The sequence below is a fragment of the Lepidochelys olivacea genome (assembly GCF_965140295.1).
Source record: "Lepidochelys olivacea isolate rLepOli2 genome assembly, chromosome: 5".
In the NCBI taxonomy this organism is placed as follows: domain Eukaryota; kingdom Metazoa; phylum Chordata; order Testudines; family Cheloniidae; genus Lepidochelys; species Lepidochelys olivacea.
The window spans coordinates 99,785,910-99,812,323 of NC_140415.1; the positions used below are offsets into that span (position 1 = coordinate 99,785,910).

The 26,414-nt window shown below is 39.4% G+C and overlaps 1 protein-coding gene across 2 annotated transcripts in view; it reads left to right on the top strand.

Moving 5' to 3' along the window:
• Positions 1 to 26,414, top strand: part of TRPM3 (transient receptor potential cation channel subfamily M member 3) — a 190,146-nt gene that overhangs the window by 26,504 nt on the left and 137,228 nt on the right. For both annotated transcript variants that reach the window (XM_084628736.1, XM_084628737.1), the window contains exon 4: positions 2,666 to 2,837. In XM_084628736.1, the coding sequence (XP_084484862.1) occupies positions 2,666 to 2,837 (172 nt within the window). The remainder of the gene's footprint in view (positions 1 to 2,665; positions 2,838 to 26,414) is intronic.

Below are 26,414 nucleotides of genomic sequence, written 5' to 3' on the forward strand. Positions count from 1 at the left end.
GGAGGTATGTAGGTAAGTATAGCCAACAGTCGGTTTCCAGTATAAGGTGGTGTTTATGTGACCATTGCTTATTTGCACTGTAGTATCCAGGAAGTGGGTCTCTTGTGTGGACTGGTCCAGGCTGAGGTTGACGGTGGGGTGGAAATTGTTGAAATCCCCGTGGAATTCCTCAAGGGCCTCCTTCCCATGGAGCCAGATGATGAAGATGTTATCAATGTAGCGCAAGTAGAGTAGGGGCGCTAGGGGACGAGAGCTGAGGAAGTGTTGTTCTAAGTCAGCCATAAAAATGTTGGCATACTGTGGGGCCATGCGGGTACCCATAGCAGTGCTGTTGACTTGAAGGTATAAAATTGTCCCCAAATCTGACATAGTTGTGGGTGAGGACAAAGTCACAAAGCTCAGCCACCAGGTCTGCCATGATATTATCGGGGATACTGTTCCTGACGGCTTGTAGTCCATCTTTGGGTGTAGAGAACTTCTACATCCATAGTGGCTAGGGTGGTGTTTTCTGGAACATCACCAATGGATTGTAGTTTCCTCAGGAAGTCAGTGGTGTCTCGATGATAGCTGGGAGTGCTGATAGCATAGGGCCTGAGGAGAGAGTCCGCATAGCCAGATAGTGAACTAACTGCTCATGCTTTGTGCAATCTCACTGTCAGGGATCTCCTTATTTACTCTTTTCTTATTTTGATTAATATTATGATTCAAGTTCTTGTATATCCAGATCTTTTGGTTTAACAGCAGTCATGAAACCAGAACATTTCCTTCTCATCTGCATCTAAGCATCTTTACTGAATCTGTACAGTGCTATACCCAGACCACCTTTTGAACTGCAACTCATTATCCCTCTATGTCAGACCATTACTATCTGAAGATGCTTAACAGTTGCAGAAATCATTGTATCTTATTTTGAGGTGCAAAGTACAGGTCTGAGCAGCAAAATTTCATTTGCCAGTGGGCTGAATTTTTCCCTTCTTTATAATCATGCAGTAGGTAGGCAAACTTCTTGCCCATCTTCTCAGAATTACTGTACTTTCTTTGCCCTAATTTTCTGTTATATAGCTCATGAGATGCTGCTGCAAGACAGCAGATAATAGTAACCAAACTCTGTGAGGTTTCTTTGGTTTGCGGCAAAGGATGCATGATCACTTTACTAATATAAGAAAAACTAGCTGATGAGTCTATTTTAACAAAGCATTAATATTTATTAACATTTACTCCTCTGTGGAATAATTTCTATATGACTGAGGGGATTAAAAGGAAAAAATATAAAGAAACTACAGCCAAAATCAATCTCCTATTCCAGTACAGGGAGGAACTGCACGACATTGGCAAGCCACCCTCGTGGTCTTTTCTCTCTCCCTGGCAAATGCCTAACTGAATACTGCTCTGTGTGATACTTTATAACAATTACAGCGGTTTGCAGGCTTTCATTTGTCTTCAGAGGACTAACAAAAGTACTGTAAGCACTGACATTTTAAGAACATAAAAAGAGCCCTTTGGCCAGGGACTTTCAATCAAGTACTATTCTTTATAAACCTCTACTTTTCCATCATAAATCTTTTTCAATAACAAGAGAAAGGGGGACTTCAGATTCTTTCTTAACGCTTGTCTACATGGAGAAGCTATTGCAAAATAAACTAGGGTGTGAATTTAAAATACAAATAGCTATTCTGCACGAGGTCCCCATGTGGACAGTTCTTCTACACTGAGTGCCTTTTTGTGGATTAGCTTAATCCACTTCCAAAATGGAAATTTAACTGCAAAAAGGCACTCTTTGTGAGGAATAAGCATGCCCACTTCAGAAGCTAGTGTGGAGTAACTATTGCCTGGCTATTTCCCCAGGTAGACAAGCCCTTCGTTAATAGCAGACTTTTGCTGCCCGTAGTTGTCCTAGATGCAGCACAGAAAACACACTGAAGACAAGCCTAATCCCAAGAGCTCACCAGCTATTGTTATCCACCATGTCTTACACTATTATTTGATTGTCCCTCCTACTGCACTGTATCATGTCATGTTAATAAAGCAATAAGTCATGCCTGACAGCATTATCTTTTAAAATGATAAATAATCTACCATCAAAGTTGTATGTTATCCATTAAATTGAATTTTTTCCAAATATTTTCCTTTTTCTATACAGCTGAGTAATTGTACACATGTTTAAAGTACAGCACTAGTGGAATAACCACGTTACTTGTGGTATAATTTGCAAGATTGTATATATTAAGTATTATCTTTAAGTATTATCTTTGCTGATTGACCTGGGATGACATAGATTACAAGTATTATTCTTCTGAGGGTGAAATTCACCAATGTGCAGAGGCTCTAAAATTCTTTAAGGTGCCTGAAAAGTAACTGTATTCAGACTACCAGTCCCATTGAAAGAGAATATCCTAGAGTTCTTTTTAACAGTGGTAGGCTTAGTAAGTCAATATTTACCAAAAGATACCACACCATTATAAGTGCCACGTTATTTCCTATGTGATGTATACATGGAAACTGCAATATCTAAAATACCATAAAGTAGTAACTATTGGCAAACAATTACTTTTTAATTGTGACCTATCTACAACTCAGCATAAATATTTTGTACCTCATGATTTACTTTAATCAGAGGGTGTTTGCTGTCTTGTCGTATTGAGCACTTTCTGTCTCTATAATGCAGGTGGTCCGACCATACCAGACAATGTCCAATCCTATGAGTAAACTGACAGTACTCAATAGTATGCACTCCCATTTTATTCTGGCTGACAATGGGACTACCGGCAAATATGGGGCAGAAGTGAAACTTCGTAGACAGCTGGAAAAGCACATCTCACTTCAGAAGATAAACACAAGTGAGTAACATCTTTTCTCTATTATTGTATAAATTACAATTATAGGAAGGACACTGAGAATCTAAGTAGTTCATCTACAAAGGGCATGGGATTTTTTAGTAACATAGTAAACATGAGTTACTGTATGTTAAAGTAAACAAAAATCACATTTTAGGTGCACAAATGTACAAGTAGTCAAATAACATAGGTTGAATTAGTTTCTGGAAGTTTATGACCATAGTGGCCAAAGCTATTAGGGTTCATTCCATGGCAAAGTTAGAATGAATCCAAAAATTTTCTGTCATGGTACTTATATTTCTATATCCTTTAGACAACAATGCAATTCTTCCAAAGACAAAATCAAAACTAAGAAAATGTAGGAAAATGTTCCATTTAGCAAGCAGGGAAGAAAACCAGTTGAACAGCAATTGAATCCACAGCCTCTTTGCTGAGAACTTTCAACAAAGGTGCATTTTAGAGCCAACTGTGGTGGCAGCTTTTATGATATGGATACCTGAAATTGGAATGACACCACAAAACTCATTTAACCAAACAGCCATTACATTGTAATAGAGTGTGTTGAAAATTTTTTGAGGCATTGTATTTTCATTAAAAAATGGCCCATTTGTCAAAACTGAAACTGTTTGCAAAACAGAATTGGGTTCAACAAATTTCCCAACTCAAAAAAATGCCAAGAAAAAATTTCAAAATTGTCAAAATGTTTTATTTTGGAATTTTCTAAACAAAAAATTATGAAATTTAAACTGATTAGACTGAAAAAAAAGTTTCAATTTCTATCTGTTTTAAAATAAGCATTTTTGGTTGACGCCCCAAAAATTTAAAAATCTTTTTCATTTCATTAATATTTTTGCAATTTTGACGTTTCATGGGACAGGATAACCATTTCCTGCCCAACTCTAAATAGTAGTGACTTTCATACATTATCAATTGGTGCTGAATTCAAACCAGCCACTTTGGGGTGAAGGTCTCTATATCAAGAGGACCTTCCATGTTAAAGTTGAAATTCTTGTACATTTATAGGGACATTACAAACTAGATAACAAATGTTATTTAGCAGTTCAATATAGCAACTTATGGAGAATGAAGTATGCCTCGAAGCTTCCAACTTCACTGCAAGATCCAACTGTTTTCATGCCAAAAAAGCCAAAATGGGAAGCATTTTCTAGATTATTGTTGTTTCCAGGCTTACAATTTTCATCCATCAGTGGGCATCTCTCTCCTTCTGAGGGGGCAGTATGTACATATCCTCAGCAAATAGGCACAACATGATCTAAACTTAAGTTAACCAGCAGCAAAGCATCATGTTCAACAATGGTACAAACAATGTAATCTGACTATATCAAGCTGTGGCATAAATAATTACTTTGAGGACTTTTGAGGAGATTCAATCTATAGTACAACAATCACATGTTAGGGAATCTTCGTGTAAAAATGACTTTATTGGAATTGTTGATCTCTTTTCACTTAGATATTTACCTTAGCTTGTTTTAGGCAAAAGAATAAATTTACTGAAAGGCATTATTAGTATAGATGAATTAACCTTAAAAGCTTCGGCCGTTCAAGTCAGATACTTACCTGACTGTTACTAGAATCTCCTAAACTATGGAGGACCTCTCTCCTTGACCCCCCTGCTGGAGCCAGCCCATCCAAAACTATGTAACCCTTCCTCCCTCCTCTTCCATTCTTGTCCACACGTTGGCTGACCTTCCATTGTGCCCTCAACTCCCTATGACTATTGCCCCTCAGTTGATCTTCCATTCTACCACTACTTCATATATACACCTTCATATTCCGCTGTCTTCATATACACACACCTTTAAAGATAAAATATAAAGATGACTTGGCCCTGGAATGTCTACTTGAACTTTCAGCTCTGACTCATAATGCAATTCGGAGCACACTAAACTCTGCTGCCAGCCAGATTTTGCAAGGTTTCAAAGTGGAAGCGTCAGAGCCTCAAATAAAAACATTTTGGCCTCACAATATATCTTCAGTGGTAGGGGGAGGAGGTGTTGTTAAGAAGACAGAAAATTGGGAAGAACTGGTGGATGGGAAGGCTGCTTAGTGGAAGTTCACAGGTCATGGTGCAATGAAGTCTGGAAAGTTGGTGGCTTTAAAAGAGGAGATGTAGGACTTGGAAATAACCTTCAGCCAAACAAAACAAAACATAATGTACTTGAGTTTGTTTCAAAAAGAATTCTGAGGTTTGCCAAGCTTAATTATTAAGGTTACCATATGGATGAGATAAAATAAAGAACACCTGCACAATTGGGTCAGTCAAACAAATGGCTGCTCTCTGATGCCTTTCCCTTATACTTCTAGTGGAAAAAGCAGAATAGTGGACATCCTTGCTGCTTGCCCCAGAATCCATAGTGGCACTGCTATGAAGGGACTTAAATCTGAACCAGTGTGTGCGCAATTGTGCACGTATGCCCATATTTATAGTTTTAAGTAATCAGCAGCCTGAAGTGGAAAATGCTCCTTGACAGTATCAAGCTCCAATCCTCAGAGACAGAAAAGTCAGAAAAAGGCATGTTTTTGACCTAATCTCAAATCCAAAGAGCAAAGGGCGAGGCAACAGCACAGATTCAGGAACTAATGAACAGTTGGCAAGCCGTCTCATCCACAAACAGCAGGATTGTCGTTTTATTCAAAACGTGTTATAAAAACTCTTGATCTTTCCCATCCCATACGAGATCTACATTCTGCTTTTTTTAAAATCATTTTTACCTTGATTCTAGGTCATTTTTCAATGTATTGAACAGTATTTTAGAGGCTCAGTATTGTAGACCCCATCCAAACAAAGGCTTTTAGGTGGCATGACCTCTGAAATTAGCTGAAAACTAGATCATAAACAAATATATTAGCCAAGTCAAAGGGGAGTAGAAATGAGTCATCTTATTCAAATGTAAGAATAGAGAAGGCCTCTAAGGGTGCCAGATAATTCTGAAAATATAAACTAGTTCTCTCATTAAAGTAACATTATTCTTGATCACTCATCAGTGGCTAATATGCCTGAATTGAATGTAAAGCACTGTGCTTCGTTTAGGTTCTGCATAAATGTATGAAGCACAATTAAGGAAATATCCTCAAGGAATATTTTCTTTGGAAATCAGTAATTAGTACTGTTCCTGAGATTTAGAAAGCCTTGTCCACCATCCCAACCTTTCCCTCACCCCACTTCTTACCTCTCTCATTGCCTCAATTCTGGATTTCAGTATTTGGCTCCATTAATGGTTTAAAAATTAGAATAATATTTTCAGACATGGGGAAAGTTATCCAAAGTTGGTGTCAGTTGTTCTGCAGCTTATGGCCCAGCACTCAGGATCATATACTAGCTATGTCAAAGTGAATTATGCATGGAGTCAGAGATCAATATATGAGCCTGAAAATGTGCTTAGAGCAAATCTTCCCCCTCCTCCCTCCCCTTCCCCCCCCCATGGTGAAAAAATAATTTAAACATAGCCAAGTTACCTGGTTCTGCACTGAGCAGATCCCTGAGGACAGTTGTCACTGGAGTCAATCAAAGTGGAGGCTACTGATCACCACTCCATACCTGAGAGCTGTGGAGCTCTTTCAGGAAGGAGACAAAGGGAATAGAACTGTGCCTTTATTGTTTTGGGGGAAAAGTTGGCGGGATCGGTTGGACAGAAGGTGAGGAGGGGAGCTGTCTTCCTTCCCTTTGTCCATGCATTCCCCAGTTACTGGGAATAGGTTATTTTCATTCCTGCGGGGTCCCATCTTCTCACAGACACATCCATTTTTGAAGCTTCCATCTAGGAACTCTCTCTCTTGGGACATGCTGAGGTACTGCATCTCCCCAGCTTCCAGTCAGTTGGAGAAGACCGACCCCACTTCCATCTCTGTGCAGAGTTGGGAGGATATTGTGTATATTCATGGTTTCCTTGACCTCATCCTTGATTGTATATAGGTTGGTGATCACTCCACTCCTTAACCAGAGGAAAAGGGTTAAGACTGAGTTTGACCACTGCATGGCGGCCTCTGTGCAGAATTCTCTCCTCAGATTGAGTAGGTCTCTCTGAGCCCCCTGCTAAACTTATAACCTATTCATACAGCATTACAAAGACAATTTGTCACAAAATAGAAGAGATGACTTATACCCAATTTAAATGCAGAATAGAAACAGTATTTTTCCATTATATTTTAAGAACATTTTATAAATGGATTGTAAAATTATATTAATAGCTTCCATGAGAAATGTTTAGAGACCAAAGTTTCCCTACTCAAAGGGTAAAAGGCTTCATGGACCTATAACTAGTTATCTTCGAGTTAACGTATCTTCGAGCTGTGATGCTATGAGTAGACTATTTCTATAATAGAGCAGGCATTTAGGTTCCTTAACAGCCAGAACTAACACAGGCAAGTCAGAAAATTTCTGATTCAGTGTTGTTATCCCTCACCACTACTACTTAACTGATTTCTGGTTCAGTGCTTCTAAAAATGCACTTAATGCTGAAATATCTCCCATTACAGTATATGCATCACAGATATTATCTGACTAAATCAAAATACTGCAAGTTTTGACTCTGAACATTAGGATAACCTATAGCGTGGGGGTTATTGCCAAGAGATAACATGGTACCGCTGCAGTTAAATTATGGCAAGCTAAATAGAAATGCTTGAGTTCCACTCCTTTGAAAATCAAGCCAGTGACTCAGGTGTGAAAATAAGGATTTAGGTGCTTAAAATATGCTGAGAAATATGGCTAACTCCACTATTCAACAGGTTGGAATTACACAGGCACTGGTACCTGAAATATATATCACTACAGTGTGGAAGCTATCTTGATTACTACTCTTCTGAAATTCTCATGCATGCCTCCGTCTCCTCTTGGCTACTGTAATTCCATTTTTAAAATCCATCTAAATCTAAACTTTCAGTGCTTCCTTTTGTTCATATGGAGGGTCACATCAGCTCCATCTTCCAAAATTTTAATAATTTCTTAACCATTTCAGAATCCATTACAAAATCTTCCCTCTAGTCTTCAATATCCTTTGTGGATTTTCTTTCCTTGTCTCTCCCTCACTTTTTCTCTCTCCAGCCCATCCCTCTCCAAATACCAGACCCACTCTTCTTTCACATTTTCCTGTAGACGATATAGCCTTATAGCAAACAGACCTTCACCTTTGGAAATTGCCTCGCTGTGTCTTGACGTAGGTTCCGTTCCTGGTTCTGTCAGACTTCATGTGTGGCCATTGGCAAGTCACTTAACCTCTCCATTCTTTAATTTCCCTATATGTAAAATTTGAATAATAATACTAATCCAAAGGAGTGTTTTGAGGCTTAATATGTTAATGTTTACAAAATACTTTGAGGTATTTGGATAGAAGACAAAGAAGTGCCAGATATTAACTTCTTATTATACATCAAGATCCACATCTTCCCTGGTATATGATTCAACTTCCTCTTTGCTTAAGACAATAAAATCTCAGTAACTGAGCCCATTCTGCTTTTCCCATGCTTAGTTATTCTCCCCAACACTTGAGCATTTTACCTCTCCTCATCTTTGTCTTTCAACTCGTGTAGAAGCTACTGTACCTCTGTGATATGTTATAATCTGCTGTGAATAGTTGGCTTGTTTATATGTATTTGGCTGCGGAATGTTGTGTGACATTTTAATGATGCTATCCAGAATAGTTTGTGTTGCATGAGAGAACATGGATCATGTCTGAATGGTGGAGAGAAGTAAGTTTCAAAGGTGCCAGTTTAAAAAAACAAATCAGTTGAAACAGATGGGTTAATTCTCTTTTCCTTCCCTCCCCCCCCCCCCCGCCATGTGATTTTGTTAACAAGCATCAGAGTAGAGATTGGTAAAAATTACATGATCCTGCAGAAGTAAGAGCACAGCCAGGCCTTTGTTCCTGTGCTGGGAAAATATTAAGGGACAGCATGGAAGGAGAGCTCAGTCCATCATCTGACTCAAATGAACAGACAGTGGAGTGCAGTGAAGCATCTAATTACTTAAAACAGCCTATTGCAAATTTATCCAATTATAACATTCCCAGACATTAATGAAGCATTTCTATTAAATACTGGTGTGTCAGATATTACTGATGGTGCATTACTACCTCAAGTTTCAAAATGGCATTGGAAATCTAGCTGCATTTATCAGTCATGCCTGAAAATTACTAAGTAGTGGTTGTAGACCTAAAAAAAAGTTGTCACCCACAGTGCATTAAAAATGTCAGGCACTAAATTATTCACATTTGCTATCGTCACAAATAATAAGTTTTCTATTGGTTTGCGATTACTACAAGTCTAACACAATGCAACTGGTAGGTGTTGTCCATAGACTGTTCAAGCTTTGTTGGGGAAAAAATCATCCCAATTGGTTGTCACTCTTTAGTGTACACATGTTGTTACAGAAAGAAGTTCTCTGGCTAAGTAAAAGAACGCTTCAGTAATACTCCATATTTTAAATAAATGTTACCCAATATTTACAAAGTCTCGTGCCAGATATTCCTAGCTCTTTTTCCACCTCATATCTTTCTTGGCATATTTATTATTTGTAATCACTATTGTTGTGATCTTATTGGTTACTTAAGTCATGAGGTATTGCTATTGCTCCCTAGTTGGGTGGCTCTCAAACCCATCAAGAGTTTTCAAGATGGCTGTCGATCACCTCAAAATTGTATACAGTACTTTTCCTGTCCTTGAATGTTCTTGTGGGAAGGAAAGGGGAAAATTCACTTGTACAAGGGCCTGATCCTCAGACAGTGTAAATATGGGGCAGAACTCCAGAAAATCTGTCCTACAGATATTTATGGGAAATGAATAAAAGGTGTTGTGACTACAGTAGGAGCAAAATTTCAGTTTTTATTTGAATGGATGTGCTTAAATACTTTGTCACCAGCTCTAGTTAATATTCTTATTAACTGATACCCTCCCCTGGGTTTCAGAACCTGGAAACATAGCACAGAAAAATGTATGTTTAATTATAGAATATCCTCACATACACAAGTATTCCAGCAAGCAGACAATTATTGTCCATGCTTTGAACATGTTCACATATATTTGCTTCTGGTAAGAAACTCAATATGGCAAGTATGGTGACAAGCCCATATAAATACCATTCTTATCAGCTATATTTCTTTTTACAGTTAATATTTTTAAAATCTAAAAGGAACCCTTAGAAGCAGAAAGGGCGTACAGATTTATGGAGCATGTCTTCATTTTGTATCCGTACCTATGAGAACTGAATAGTCACTTCATCCTATCTTTTGTTTCCTGTGAGTGTAGTGTCTTATTTGGAAGCAAGAAAAAACTCCACATGAGCAGAGCATACATGGCAGCTACAGCCAGATAGTGTGTGTTAAAGATCAAATCATTCAGGCATTTTGAGATGCAGTTTGCTATCCAATTCCACAGGTTGTGCTCAACAAAAGGGAAATGAGCATTTTCAATACCAAGTAATTGGGTTTTTATAATTGGAAAAGGCAAGTAAATATAACAAATACTCCAGCGCTGCATGAAAGCACCAACTCTGCCAATTTTGTGCTCTGTTCTATCACCAAATGTTTGGACTTAATTCCCAGGGAACATTTTTTATTTAGTTTTGCATTCAGTGTGCTTTATCAGAGGGATAATTGACCCTCATGGTTGCGATAAGTGCAGAAAAAGGGGCCTGTAAGACATTTGTAAACCTGATTTGTGGCCCTAAAGACTCTCCATTAGCTTTGGAAATAGATTTAAAAATCTTTGCTTACATTTACTTCATTTCCCTTTTCAGTATAAAGTGTAACTTTGGAGTGGGGGGGCTTCACCTTCAAAAGAGATGAAGGATATATAAATAAGTATAAAGCCTGGGCCCTAATCTGGTCATAATAGATAAAACAAACAAAGAAAGCCACACATGCAGTTTTCTTTTATTAAAGTTCTTTTCTTTCAGTAAGAGTAGCTATTCTGTTTCTCTTCAGGAAAAGCTGATGGAGCATTTTATATCTGCTGGGAAAATAGATTTTTTTAAAAAACCAAAAAGTTGAGCTCTGTTTAAAGTTTTTTTATTTCTCTAGAAGTCTGTGAAATACAATAAAAATAAAGAACCAAAGAAGCCAGTTAATACACTGGAAGATGTATTTGAAACATTTTCATTAAGGTAGTGGAAATAAAATCAAAGCATGCTATATTCTGTGTGGGTTTTCCTAAAATCAGTTAAAATGTTTTAGTTAATACATTTGTATAGCAACTTTCACAAACCTAAATGTGCTTTGTGGAATTGGACAAAATGTTTCTGTTTTCAAAACCAGAATAGAGCAGTAGAATGGAAGTCTAATTGTGTGTGGTAGGTCCTTTAGCCATTTTCCCCAAGCAGGCAGGCCAACTCAGGAGACTTTGGAGAACATGGTCTGCAGTGCACTTAATTGTTGCACCAATTTCAGTATATGTGCAAAGGAGGCTGGGTCACACTCCTGAGCCAGCAGACCAGATCCTGTAAAGGAAGTAGGGCCCCAGCGAGTACGCTCGATGTTCTCCCAGCTTGGTGTTCAATGTAAAAGATAGGACAGGTTCCTAGCCAAGTGTTGCACTGTGGAGTTGCTAGGCATCATTGCCCCCATTTTTACAGAGGGTGAAAATGAAACAGAGAGATTAAATGACTTGTCCAAGTTCACGTGACAAATCATTGTCAGAATGAATGGAACCCCCAGGTCTCTTGAGTTCCAGTCTTGTGGTATTGCTACTGCACCATGGTGGCTCCTTTTAAAACTTGGCTGTTTTCAGATATTGTTGCTTTTGTAACACAGGCATAAGCATCTCTTCAGGCTAGAGATGGCAACAAAATACAATCCAAATCTGAACTTTTCCTGAGAATAGGGTTGTTCTGATCCAGCTTTTATTTTGTTGCCTTATAAGATAGGGGTCAGACACAACATTCAGCTCCAATTCACAGTTTGAAGGTGTTCAGCTCCAAAGTTTTGATCTGTATCTTTACTTCATACTATCAATGAGCTAAGTAACAAGGACTGTGTTAGAGTGTTAAGCAAGGGCATCAGTCTTTCTTGTTTAATAATTTATTCTGTATGTAGTAGGGTAGTTTATTCCTCAACAGGCAGACTGACGGAACTAAACAGCAAGGCTGGGGTGGTTCTGGTTGTGTGGAGAAGGGAATTCCGACAATGTAACATGTCTACAGTATCTATTCATGTGACCCGTGGACTTCCCTTTGTCATCCTATGCCTGAGAATATATGAAGGGGGCTGGGAAGGCAAAGGGACGTTCAACTGTCATCACTGGCATCTTTTTTGACCATTGTACCATCATCAAATGCATTGGAATGCTCATTTACGTCAGATTTTCCTTTCACATTCTGTGCAGCTCTTGATGCATTTCCATATGTGTGTAGTTAGAGGTACACACAGATTTATTTTTAACAGATGGACCAACTGTAAATTGGAGCTGTCTGAAATGTTCCCAACAAAACTCAGAACCATCTGAAATTGCCTGGTTTCAGGTTTCATTACAGCCTGGAAGCTCGAGCCATGGTCATCAGAGAATTCACCATGGTTTGTGAATCCGGCAGTGGGAGCTGATGACATATGAGAGAGGGTAGAGAAAATGGATTTGGAAAGGTGTATTCACTTAGTGTGCAATGCCAGGTAAAGATCATAGTGTATGCCAGTCAAAAGAGGGCAGGCATTGTCTACCATAACTACCTAGAGAAGCCTTCATCAGAACGTGGGTTCAACTTTGAGCAGAGACAGCCTGATTTATAGTTTTGACAGAGTGTACAAAATGTGTAGTTGTGCATAATTTGGTTATGAAACAGGAGGAACTAAGTAATTTCAACTCTGTTGCTTTGAAATTTCAGGTTTGCTCAAAGTAACCTAATTAGTGGGCTACATTCTGTGATGGGGTTCGGTGTTAGAAGGAGGTTTTAGTACCGTTATATAAGGCACTGGTGAGACCTCACCTGGAATACTGTGTGCAGTTCTGGTCTCCCATGTTTAAGAAGGATGAATTCAAACTGGAACAGGTACAGAGAAGGGCTACTAGGATGATCCGAGGAATGGAAAACTTGTCTTATGAAAGGAGACTCAGGGAGCTTGGCTTGTTTAGCCTAACTAAAAGAAGGTTGAGGGGAGATATGATTACTCTCTATAAATATATCAGAGGGATAAATACCAGAGAGGGAGAGGAATTATTTAAACTCAGTACCAATGTGGACACAAGAACAAATGGATATAAACTGGCCACTAGGAAATTTAGATTAGAAATTAGACGAAGGTTTCTAACCATCAGAGGAGTGAAGTTTTGGAATAGCCTTCCGAGGGAAGTAGTGGGGGCAAAAGATCTATCTTGCTTTAAGATTAAACTCGATAAGTTTATGGAGGAGATGGTATGATGGGATAACATGGTTTTGGTAATTAAATATTCATGGTAAATAGGCCCAACGGCCTGTGATGGGATATTAGATGGGGTAAGATCCAAGTTACCCGGGAAAGAATTTTCTGTAGTATCTGGCTGATGAATCTTGCCCATATGCTCAGGGTTTAGCTGATCGCCATATTTGGGGTCGGGAAGGAATTTTCCTCCAGGGCAGATTGGAAGGCCCTGGAGGTTTTTCGCCTTCCTCTGTAGCATGGGGCACGGGTCACTTGCTGGAGGATTCTCTGCTCCTTGAGGTCTTCAAACTACAATTTGAGGACTTCAATAGCACAGATATAGGTGTGAGGTCTTTTTTAGGAGTGGTGGGTGAAATTCTGTGGCCTGCATTGTGCAGGAGGTCAGACTAGATGATCATAATGGTCCCTTCTGACCTAAATATCTATGAATCTATGAATCTAAACTATTGAGGGAAAACTAACTTGAATTTTGCTCTGAAGTGGGAGTGAACATTCTTATGTTAATGAAAGGTGTAGTCTTTGTCAAGCTCCTGTCAAAGTTCTGTCTCCTGAGCTCACAAATCTTCCCCTTTTGGTCAATAATTTAATTGTTCTGGTGGAAGGTGATGGTAGCAGAAGGAGAGGCAATCTCTCAGGCTACTAGAGCCTATCCCATGGAGGGCTTTAAATATTGAGGGAGATCTTGAAACTGGGCTCTGTATTCATTGGACAGCCAGTGCAGAAAGCAGAGCACTGGGCTGGAGCACTCACAGTGACCTTTGTTACTAAGCAGATTGACTATGTTTTATGTGTTTTTTCAGGATGTGAGACTTCATTCTTGAAAGACATAATGAGCTGTAGTATTCAAGCCTGGAAGTCACGGACGGTTGATCATTGTGGCCAGATCTGTGTCTCATAGGAGGGAATACAATCTCCCTACTATTTGTAGATGAAAGTGGACTTTCTTTGTTGCCATAGGTATTTGGACTTCGAGTAGCCGTGAAGTGTCCTAAAGGAATTTAAGGTTACAGACCAACTTGACAATCTGAAGGGCAAATGCCCTCATTATGGAAGCTGTTATGGAGGGACTTGTTCAACAACTTGGTTCCTTCTTCCCACCAGCGTTACCACTGACTTTCCTGGGTTCAGCTCTAGGCAGTTGCTCTGCGTCTAGGTCATAATCTGAATTGAGCATTGAGAAAGCTTGGGAAATGCTGTTTAACGTTGACATAAAGGTGTGTGTTATCTGTATGCTTCTGGCACCACGACCCATGTGATCCAAAACAGCTTCATATAGTCATTGCATAGTATCAGGGAGAGGATTGAGACTTGGGGGTTTCTAGAGGGCTCCAAAGATGGAAAAATGGTTTCCTATAATAACCTTTTAGATTTAATGAAGGACCTAAGCCATTTCAGGGTTTTCTCCTTGCAGCCTCTTTGAGGTGGTACAGGAATATCTGGTGGTAAGTGGATCAAACAGCACTGTGGCCCAACAGGATGAGTGTGGATGCATTTGCTTTTTCTGTGGACTGGTTTCTGTCTAAATCTGTTGCTCTGTTTAAGGGTACTGTGAGAATATCTTTTTGCCATAGTCTCTCTCTAGAGAAAGAGGGAAAGGAGTTCATAATGTGTTGCTGCAGGGCAAAGGAGTTCAGAAAGTGAAAATTCCTGTCTCAGGCTTTTTGATTTCATGTTAGGTGTGGACTTTTGTTTCATATGATATAAATGCTGCCCCAAGGCACACAAGAACATTTTTACCTGTTTATTGTTTCTGTTAAAGTACCTCTCACTGTGGTATATGAGTACTGCACAAAATTAAAGAGCACAAATGCCCAGAACAAAAGCAGTGGTTTCAAAAGTCACAAAACACATTTATGCAGTCTGTTTGTGTCAGCCTATTGAAGCATGCTGCTGAATATTGTACTAGTGTAACACTGACAGACCCTGGTTGTCAGCGGGTGAACCAGGGATCTCTGGAGCTTAGTGCATGAGCCACTACAGCATGAGCTAAAAGCCATATGCTGTTAGCTAAGGCTGTAGAGCAGACTCATTATTCTCTCTCTCTCAGTGGTCTCAGCTCCACTAGATGGGACAGGACACCACACCCAGGAGGTGTGTGGGTTACACTAGCTCCAGTGCTTTTACAGTGGTTGCATCCAATCCCCACTAATAAAGTAATTCAGGCCTAGTGGTTGGCCTACACTGGGAAAACATTATTACATCTGCTAACTAGAGCTGTACAAATATCTGCTGTTACAATTCACAGGGATTAACTAGAGCATTCAGATCGTATAAATCTTTCGCCTTTTACCAAACATTTCAGTTTGGGTTCCCATGGGTCCCATAGCCCCAAAGTTCTACCTTGAGTTTCAGGCTAGAAAAATCCCCAAATCCTAGTGTGACCAAGTTATGTTTGAGCTCAGACCAGGTTTGATCAAAAGCCAGTCCATACTTGTAAAAGCTTTGAAAAATGGGTGAATTTTTTGATGAACCTTGATTGATCTTTCCTAATGACAGCTAAGGGGGATTCTCCTTTAGTGCAAATGGGAAGGGGCCACTGGAGCAAAAGGTCCTGAATTCTAACCTTCTGTGTTGGATAAATGCTTTGACTGACAAACATAATGGCTATATGAATGCAGAAATAGATTTGTTATTCTAACACATATGAAATCACCGCTAAGATAAAGACCCAGATATGTTTTTAAAAGAAGTCATTCTGGCATTTGCACATGCAAATTGCAACTGCCATGCACATTTTTATGATATTATATTTATTTATTTCACTTTTAAAGAAAATATGTACCCGCCTTATAATCTGGGTACTTTTAAATACATTACAGACTTACAAAAAATTAACCTAAAACAACCAACCTAAAAACCTAATACTTATTCTCCACAGTCCGCCAAATCAAATGTGGATATCCAAAGATGCATTTGTAATGCAGTTACTACAACTGCATGAACCCAATTTGTTTATTTATGGAGGGAGAGATTAAAATAAATTTCTCCTCCTAAACGTCACCTAATCTAGCATCAAATTTACTATGTTATATTGCTGTATTTATGTCATTTCCCCTTCTGAGCCTCAGTAAACATTTATAACAGTGGTTTATTGATGACTCATGTAGTTATGTAGAACTGCCATTTTCAGAGGGTAGTATTCTGTTTTATAAGAAAAAAAATAGTATATGTTAAAAACAAACTCAGTTCTGCTTGTTGTCCGTCTCTGCTTATTGCCTGGGGACTATACAAACCTGTTAACTGCAGACTAAGCTGCAGACAACATTGCAATTAGCTTGCTCTACAGAGCAATATAGGTACTTGCTGCATACCTGAGAATTTGGGTATGTTAAGAAGGCAGGAAGCAGCAGTACTAAGATTGGTCTGAAATGACTCTCTGGTGGCACAGGAGAGTACATTCTCCCTGAGCTATGGGTATCAAAGTTCTGGAACAGTGTGTGCAAAGGCAACTTCTGCATAGATTAACAGATAGACATTTAAGTGAAATCAGCAATCTAGTGAATAGGTGATGCATCTGAAGAAGTGGGTTTTTTACCCATGAAAGCTTGTGCCCAAATAACTCTGTTAGTCTTTAAGGTGCCACCGGATTCCCTGTTGTTTTTCCAGTGAACAGGAGCAGCTAACAGGAGTTTTGCAAGGGAATTTACAGGGGAAGAGTGGGGGGTGGGGCTACATACACTTAACATTCCTTAAACTTCTTTAACGTTAAACCAAAAAACACCCCCTGATAAAAACAAAACAACAACAAGGAACGAGCTGCAGGAGTAAAAAGAGAATGCAGGCAGAAGTCCTGCAACAGAGTGGGGGCTACTCAGTTTATTGCACCCAATGCAGTATGTATGGTTACCTGCCCTTTGGGCAGGTGGCATATGTGTGCATTTGATGCAAGGAGCTCCTGGCCCTCAAAGACTGTGTATGGGCTTTGGAGACCGGGTGGCTGAGCCGGAGGAGCTAAGGGAGACACAGAGATACAGAGATGAGACTTTCAGGGCACAGTAGAACAGTCCCACCCCTGGACTGACAGCCTCTGTGCTGTTAAAAAGGATGAAAGTTTCAGGGAAGGAGAACATCCAACTGGAGCAGAGAGAAACAATCCCATAGTTGGACCCTCATTCCAGATGATGATGTGGTATCTTCTCGCACTGAGGATACCTCTCCGTGGGAGGGAACTCCAGTTATTAGGAAGAAACAGGTATCAGTGATTGGTGATTTGAGCATTAGAAACATAGATAGCTGGGTATGCAATGACCGGAAGATCCTCATGGTCACATGCCTGCCTGGTGCAATGGCTGCGGATCTCTCGAGACATCTAGATAGACTTATGTGTAGTGCTGGGGAGGAGCCGGTGGTGATGGTACATGTAGGTACCTTTAATGTTGCATAATGAAAGCAAAGAAAGCCTATTCAAAAATTCGTAAAGCAAGTGGATTAGATATTTAGTGCCAGATTTAGAGGCCTCAGGCTCCACTTGTGCGTGCTCTTTAAAAAGTCTAAAACCTGGGAGCATATTAGCTTTTCTACTTGTAAAAATCATTAGGGCCAATGGATTTTGCAGGTAGAAATGCTACTACTTACTTACATGGTCCCAAGTGTTAGACTGTTAAAGGGTTAATTTAAATGTTAGTGTGCATACAACTGTTCGTACCTGGACAGTGCAGGCAAAAGTATGTGTGTGCACCATTTTGTGCATACACAGGGAGAGACTGGGTAGAGAGTCCCGACTGAAAAGGTACCCTTAATATCCTTTAAAGTACATTTGTAGAGTGAGTTTTCTTAAAATCAAAGATTGGTTTAACTGAAATATTTTCCTTTTACATAAAGTTTTATACAATGAGGTTCTTTGTTTAATGAACTCATTTATTCCAGAATTTCCTACCTTCCTATGCTACTTTTACAGAGAATATTTAAGGTTGTTCCATCTAATAGTGAAATGTAACTCACCAGGATTTTTCAATAATATTAAGGAAACTTATTTTGGGACTTTAAGAACATAACAGCCATACTGGGTCAGACCAAAGGTCTATCTAGCCCAGTATCCTGTCTTCCAACAGTGGCCAATGACAGGTGCCCCAGAGGGAATGAACAGAACAGGTAATCATCAAGAGATCCATCCCCTGTCACCCATTCCCAGCTTCTGACAGAGGCGAGGGACACCATCCCTGCCCAACCTGGCGAATAGCCATTGATGGACCTATCCTCCATGAATGTATCTGGTTGTTGTTTTTTAATCCTGTTATAGTCTTGTCTTTCACAACATCCTCTGGCAAGGAGTTCCACAGGTTGACTGCGTTGTGTGAAAAATACTTCCTTTTGTTTGTTTTTAAACCTGCTGCCTATTAATTTCATTTGGTGAGCCCTAGATCTTGTGTTATGAGAAGGAGTAAATAACACTTCCTTATTTACTTTCTCCACACCAGTCATGATTTTATAGACCTCCATTGTATCCCCCCTTAGTCGTCTCTTTTCCAAGCAGAAAAATCCCAGTCTTATTAGTCTCTCCTTATATGGAAGCCGTTTCATACCTCCAGTCATTTTTGTTGCCCTTTTCTGAACTTTTTCCAGTTCCAATATAACTTTTTTTTTTTAGATGGGGCTACCACATCTGCATGCAGTATTCAAGATGTAGTCGTACCATGGATTTATATAGAGGCAATATGATATTTTCTGTATATGGAAGCCATTCCATACCGCCAATCATTTTTGTTGCCCTCTTCTGAACTTTTCCCAAGTCCAATATATCTTTTTTTGAGATGGGGCGACCACATCTGCATGCAGTATTCAAGATGTGGTCATGCCATGGATTTATATAGAGGAAATATATTTTCTGTCTTATTCTCTATCTCTTTCTTAATGATTCCCAACATTCTGTTCACTTTTTTGACTGCTGCTGCACATTGAGTGGATGTTTTCAGAGAACTGTCCACAATGACTCAAAGATCTCTTTCTTGAGTAGTAACAGCTAATTTAGAGCTCCTCATTTTATACGTGTAGTTGGAATTATGTTTTCCAATATGCATTACTTGCATTTATCAACAAGGAATTTCATCTGCCATTTTGTTGCCCAGTCACCCAGTTTTGAGCGATCCTTTTGTAGTTCTTCAGTCTGCCTGGGACTTAACTATCTTGAGTAGTTTTGTATTGTCTGCAAATTTTGCCACCTCACTATTTACCCCTTTTTTCATTAAATATTAGATACCACCTCCTTTCTCCTGCCTTTTGTTGTCTGAATATAAGAAGATAAGAATGGCCATTTCAGATCAGACCAATGGTCCATCTGGCCCAGTATCCTGTCATCTGACAATGACCAATGCCAGATGCTTCAGAGGTAGTGAAAAGAACGGCAATTATTGAGTGAGCCACCTCCTGTCATGCAGTCCCTGGTTCTAGCAGTCAGAGGTTTAGAGACACCCAGAGCATGGGGTTGCATTAGGATTGCCAGATGTCCAGTTTTCAGTGTTAACCAGGCCTCTAAAAGTCCAGTTGGCTGCAGCAGCTGGCTCCTCATGGCTCCCAGAAGCAGCGGCATGTCCCTCTGGCTCCTTGGCGCAAATGTGGCCAGTGCATGGAGACCCCTGGCCACCCCTGCGGCTAGGAGCTAGCAGGACAAGCCGGCCACTTCTGGGAACTGCATGAGGTAAGCACTGCCCAGAGCCTGCGCCCCTCACCCGCTCCTGCACCCCAACCCTTTGCCCCAGCCATAAGCCCCCTCCCGCACCCAAACTCCCCCCCCAGCCCACACCCCCTCCTACACCCCAACCCCCTGTCCCAACCCTGAGCCTCCTTCCGTACTCTGAACCCCTTGGCCCCAGCCCAGAGTCCCCTCCTGCACCCCAAACCCCTCATCCCTGACCCTACCCCAAAGCTCACACCCCCAGCCAGAGCCCTTACCCCCTCCAGCAGCCCAACCCCCAGCCCAGTGAAAATGAGCAAGTGAGCGAGGGTGGGGGACAGTGAGCAACAGAGGGAGGGGGATGGAGTGAGTAGGGGCGGGGCCTCAGAGAAGGAGTGGGGCAGAGGTGGACCTCAGGGAAGGGGCAGGGCAGGGGTATTAAGTTTTTTGCAGTCAGAAAGTTGGCAACCCTAGGTTGCGTCCCTGATCATCTTGGCTAATAGCCGTTGATAGACCTCTCCATGAACTAATTCTTTTTTTATTCCAGTTTTAGTTTTGGGTTTCACAATATCCCCTGGTAATGAGTTCTGCAGTTTGACTAGATGTTGTGAGAAGAAGTACTTCATTATGTTTGTTCTAAATCTGCTGCCTATTAATTTCATTGGGGGACCCCTGGTTCTTGTGTTATGTGACGGGGTAAATAACACTTTCTCCACACCATTCATGATTTTACAGACATCTATCATATCTCCCTTCAGTCATCTTTTTACCAAGCTTAGCAGTCTGAGTCTTTTTAATCTCTCTCTTCATATGGAAGCTGTTCCATTCCCCTAATTATTTTTGTTGCCCTTCTCTGTACTTTCTCAGATTCTAATGTATCAATTTTTAAGATGGGACAATCAGAACTGCATGCAGTATTCAAGGTGTGGGTGTAGAATGGATTTACATGTATATAGTTGCGTTATAATACTTTCTATCTCATTACCAATCCCTTTCCTAATGGTTCCTAACATTCTATTAGTTTTTTTACTGAATTGGAAGCATAATTAGACCTGCCAGTAATCCCCATTGTGATGAACTCAATGATTGTTCAGAATATTGACTATTTAGGCTATGAACATAAGAACATAAGAATGGCCATGCTGGGTAAAACCAAAGGTCAATCCAGCCCAGTATCCTGTCTACCGACAGTGGCCAATGCCAGATGCCCCAGAGGGAGTGAACTTAACAGGTAATGATCCTGTGATCTCTCTCCTGCCATCCATCTCCACCCTCTGACAAACACAAGCTAGGGACACCATTCCTTACCCATCCCGGCTAATAGCCATTAATGGATTTAACCTCCATGAATTTAACCAGTTCTCTGCAGATACTGCTAGATGAGAAAGTAACTATGACATCTCTTTCTTCAAAGAAGAGTCTTTAAGAATTCAGAGGCACACAAGAAGAGAAGAATTTGTTGAAAAGAGTGCTTGTTGGAAAATGGTGAAAAAATATATTTTGTTGAAATTTTGAATCATCCAGAAAGTTTCAACCAGCTCTGAGGTGGCTGCAAAGCACCAAAATGAGTTTAAAAAAAATATTTTGCTGAAAATTCAAAATGCATTTACCAACTCTATCTGAAACCAAGGGAAGACAGGATATTCATGACACAGGAGATAACTGAAGGAAAAATACCTGGTTTACTGCAGCCAAAATAATTCACGAACACCAAAACAAACAAAAAAATACTGATCTTTGGAAGTGAAAGGCTCTCTTTACATCATGATCTCTAGTGTTTCCTCTAAAAGCTCTGTGCCAGTATTGGAGGATCAAGTAATAGGGTGCCCACCCACAAAGGGCTTGTTTGCAGCTTGAGGATTGTGTTAAATAGTTCAATGTTCAACATGTCTTTTCAATAAACCCACGACCATCTGACACAAAGCTGAACACAATGTGTCCCTGCAAAGTCATATTTAAATCGTTCTATTAGTTAACACAACTTGTCAAGATCATGTTCTGATATTTCCCAATTTGCCTGGGTCTTGGAATCTTGACCTTGAAATGCATTGTTCATAAGGAAAGAATGACAGCCATGTAAAGGATAGCTAGCAATCTCTGGTATACAAGGTGGTTATGAAATGGTGCATTGATCTCTTTAGGAAATTATTGTTCCTAAACAAACTCTCTCCTACACTATGACATTTTTCACTATAGTCTCTCTATTTGTTAGCAATTCCCAAATAGTTAAAGGCTAAAATGAATCCAAGGTTTCCTTGGATTATATAATCTAATGAAATCAGCCTGTGGCTTGTCAACCTGTACTTGAAAGGAAAATCTCCTTCATAAGGGCAGCTAAATTATTATGTTAATGAACAAGTGAAATGGAATACAGTAAAACAAATAACTAAAGTGCTGTAGAGGGCATCATGGAGGAAATGAGAATGCACTGCTTTCCACTGATAATACAGTCTTGTCTACTGAATTTCTTAGACTGTAAAATGTTCAGGGCAGGAATAGACTTTCTGTATATGTGGAAAGTCCCTACCACATTATGGGTGGTACTCTAATGCAGATAATTATTAATAATAATGAGAAACCCATAGAGCTAGGTTTCAGAGAAATGGAGCTCAGAAATCTAACTCAGCTCAGTAATCCTTTCCAAAGATTGCTATGCTATTGGATCCGAAGAAATGTCAATTGGAGTTTTTTAGAATAAATTGGTTTTAAAATGAGATTCTTCCCCCAAAGGATTACATTATTTTATCCCTGCAGCAAGTGCCAAATGTATTGCTCCCCAAACTCAAGAAGTCTGTGTCACTTTTCAAACTATTTGCAGTTTATGGAGAATGAAGAAACCTACCAAGAAAAGTAATTCCTCTCTTTGATAAAGCAAAAGCAGAATTTATAAAACATCCATAATAAAGCCCACAAAAAACAGGTTTGTGTTTAAATCTTTTCCTAGATGCAGGATGTTGCACAAAGGAACCTGCAGGGTCAATTGTGAAAGTTAGGTTTTAATCTCTCATTCATTCATATTTGGTATAGGACAGAATTAAAGTTAAACAGGAAAGTCTAAAATGTATGAGTCTCATCTCTTTAAATGCCAAAGGAAAGGAAACAATAATATCACCTAGATTACTACTTTAATTAGGAATGTTGGGTTTTTTAACCTAAAGTTGTTTAATCGTATATTCTTGCTGGAGGTGTTTTCACAATCAGGGGAAAGTAAACCATGCCATCTGACTAATCACAGTGAAACCCAGCTTGGACACTTGCAGAAAACTGTTGTACATCAGTCAATAGAGATTTAAAGAAATACACATTTGCTGAATACTTTTGAATAACAAACTCATGAGCCAAAAAGAGATTAAGTTCTTCAGATAAACTATTTGTTGAAAATTATTTGCTCAACTGTAAATAATAATCATCATAATTCAAAAGGTTAAAATTAGCAGATTGATGGATATCCAGAATAACCCACCAAAACTGATCAATCCTTCCTGCAGGGTGAAGGAAGATGCACAAATCTGTTTGAAGGCTTTATTGTCTAGTGTTCCTCCTAACCAAATTGTGAACTTTTGCTTTCTTTCACATTTGAGAAAATACGTTTTCCTCCTGTGGAATCCAACCTCAGAGTGAAAGCAGTGTTGTTCCAATGTTACTGCATTCTAATTGGATACAGGAGGAATGAATAGCTCAGTGGTTTGAGCATTGGCCTGCTAAACCCAGGGTTGTGAGTTCAATCCTTGAGGGGGCCATTTAGGGATCTGGGGCAAAAATTGGGGATTGGTCCCGCTTTGAGCAGGGGCTTGGACTAGATGACCTCCTGAGGTCCCTTCCAACCCTGAAATTCTATGATTCTATGATACAATAAGCATTTGATTCAAAAGGCTGGTATATGTTTGAGTATTGTTACACAGCCACTATAAGAAATGTCTCCTAGTTCACATTATGCACTCCTTAAAATGCATCATATTGACCCCATTCAGTGAAAGAGATCAGTTAAATATTCTCCTCATGCATACTCTGCTGTTCAGAATGATATGTTTCCATTTATATGCAACTGTCCTGAGCCACATGAAATGTTCCTTTGCAGTGTACATAATTACCACAAATAATAATTACCACAAATGTTGTTCCTTTGCAGTGTTCATAGTTGTAGTAACTCTGATTTCTCTGGAATTATCCATCCTTTAAGGTACTACTCAACATTAGTAAGTAAGAGGTCTTTAGATATCTACTGTACCTTTTCTCCATGACTGGAAGGTCATTTTCCACCTGGAGAGGTCTATGCTCCAGAAAAAGAATGTTGGTGCAAGATTCCAATAAATTATTTACACGTTGATCATGATTTTTTTTATATCTGCCTTGTCATTCACATCTAGAGCAAAAAGGAATGAGGAAAAGGCAGCTGAGGTGGATTCTTGCTCAAGAATCAAGGAATTAATTTCTTGAGGAAGTAATTGTAGAGGAAGGAATACATAAAACATTAGCCCATATACTGTACTATAAGAAGAAAATAATGTAAATAAGCAGAAGAGAACACTGATCCTTTCGACTTTCAGAAAGCTTGACATTGCTCTATTAATTGGAAGTCTAGAAGTTGAATCCAAAAACAGTAGCATTAACAACCTTCCTTTTAATTTGGTGAGAGAATTTTAACAAGGTTCTCTAATAGCACCTGTGAAGATGTCCAGTGATTAAGTGGGGATGCTGTTCAGTGGGAAATATACTGTGCAGTGTGCCTTCTTATTGGTGCTGTTTTGTTGGCAGTCAATTGCTGTAGTACATGAACAATTTTCTTGAATTAGAAATCACTTGTAAATAATATGTCTGTTGTCATCTAGTAGCAATAAAGAATTAGGAATGCTTAGTTAGCCCGTCTTCTGATGTCAGATGTATACTATTAAATGTATCAAGGTTCCACCAATTCCTCAGCAAGAAAAAATTTCTTCTTTTAGCAGTTTATATTAAAAATGTGTTTTATTCTTAATTTTTAAATTTACTTTTAAGTGGTTTAATATTATGCATGATAAAAATAATTGTATTTTTCCAACCATGTGAAAGGCTGTCAAAAATATATTCATTCGTGGCTTAAATCCATTGAAGTGAATGGATGTACACTAGGCATAATTTAGTCCATCATACTTGTCTTTTTTTTATTCAAGGTTCTTAATCATCCTCTGACATTCAAATATCATTCTGTTGACTTGCCTCTATAGCCTTACTTACAAGAAATTAACCAACTAATAATGATTATGGTAGAGAAGCAATTGGGAATAGTTTATAACGTACAAAGCAGATGTGGAGCTATTTAGCTGTGTGCTAATCATACTGTTAATCACTTTGCTTGTATATTATACCTTTTCACCCATGCTTCATCATTTGGCCTGTTTGTCATTTTAGACTCTAAGTGTTTCAAGGGAGGGACTGGGTCTTCCTGTATGGCAGGCACAGCACCTACTGTGTTTTGGGTGCTGCTGTAATATAAATAAAACAGTAATAATAATTTCAAGCAAGTTTTTATTTATAACTATATTATATCTACTTAAATAGTTATAAAGCATAATAAGCATGACATCTCCTTTAAATGATAAATGTTAGTAATAATAAGGCGCATGGATTGACAGTGGATTATGGCTTTAGTTAAGTACACTGAAGATGTCCTCAGGGATGGTAGGACAGCATTTGTGTTTGCTGAAATAGATAAAGGTAAAGTCAGATAAAGTTTTAGTCTGCATTTATGCATGTAAAGTGGCTGGGCTCCGTGGTCAGACTACTTCTCCCATGATTCACCATGGTCTCTACTCTAGGAGGTGGGAGGTGATGCATCATGGGGTTCCCTGGCCATCATGGGAGTCCCTGGCCTTGGTGCATCATAGGAAAGGTAATCTGGCAAGGGAGCCTGGCCAGTCGAAGAAAAAGGGGTCATGAGTCAACTGAACTACAACTCTCCTGGTGCTCTGTGGAAGTATTTCCCGATCGAAATATTTCAGTTTGTGGGCATTTGGTTTTTTGATTAAAAATCCAAATTTTCCACAGAAAGAGAACACTTTTCAAAAAAAAAATCTCCCTGGTTTTTCATCAAAAAGCAGTTTTGACAGGAAATTTTCAACCCTCTATTATATACCCCATTTCAGATATCACCAGCCTCCACTGGTTAAGAAGGCACAAGCAGTACAAGTTGTACAAATAAAGAACCCTTTGTTAATGATATAACACACACAACTATTTTTTCACTCAGGTGAGTCTGGTCAAACCACATCAGTCTCCTGACTGATTATAAATGTTGCCTCTTTTGCAGAGGAATCCTATCTAATTGCATTACAAATGTTGAGAATGAGGTCATATTACTTCTGTATTTGGTTGACTGCTACTGGAGTATTGTTTCCAGGTATGGTGTCCACACTTCAAGAAGGACATTGAAAAATGGCAGGGGGCTCAAAGAAGAGACAGGAGAATGATTAAAGGATCGGAAAGCATGCTTGGCAGTGAGAGACTCAAGTTGCTCAATCTGTTTAGTTTAGCAAAGAGAAGGTTGTGGGGTGACTTGATCATAGCCTGTAAGTACCTACATGGGAAAAAGGAATTTGATAAAAGAGGGTTCATCAGTCTAGCAGACAA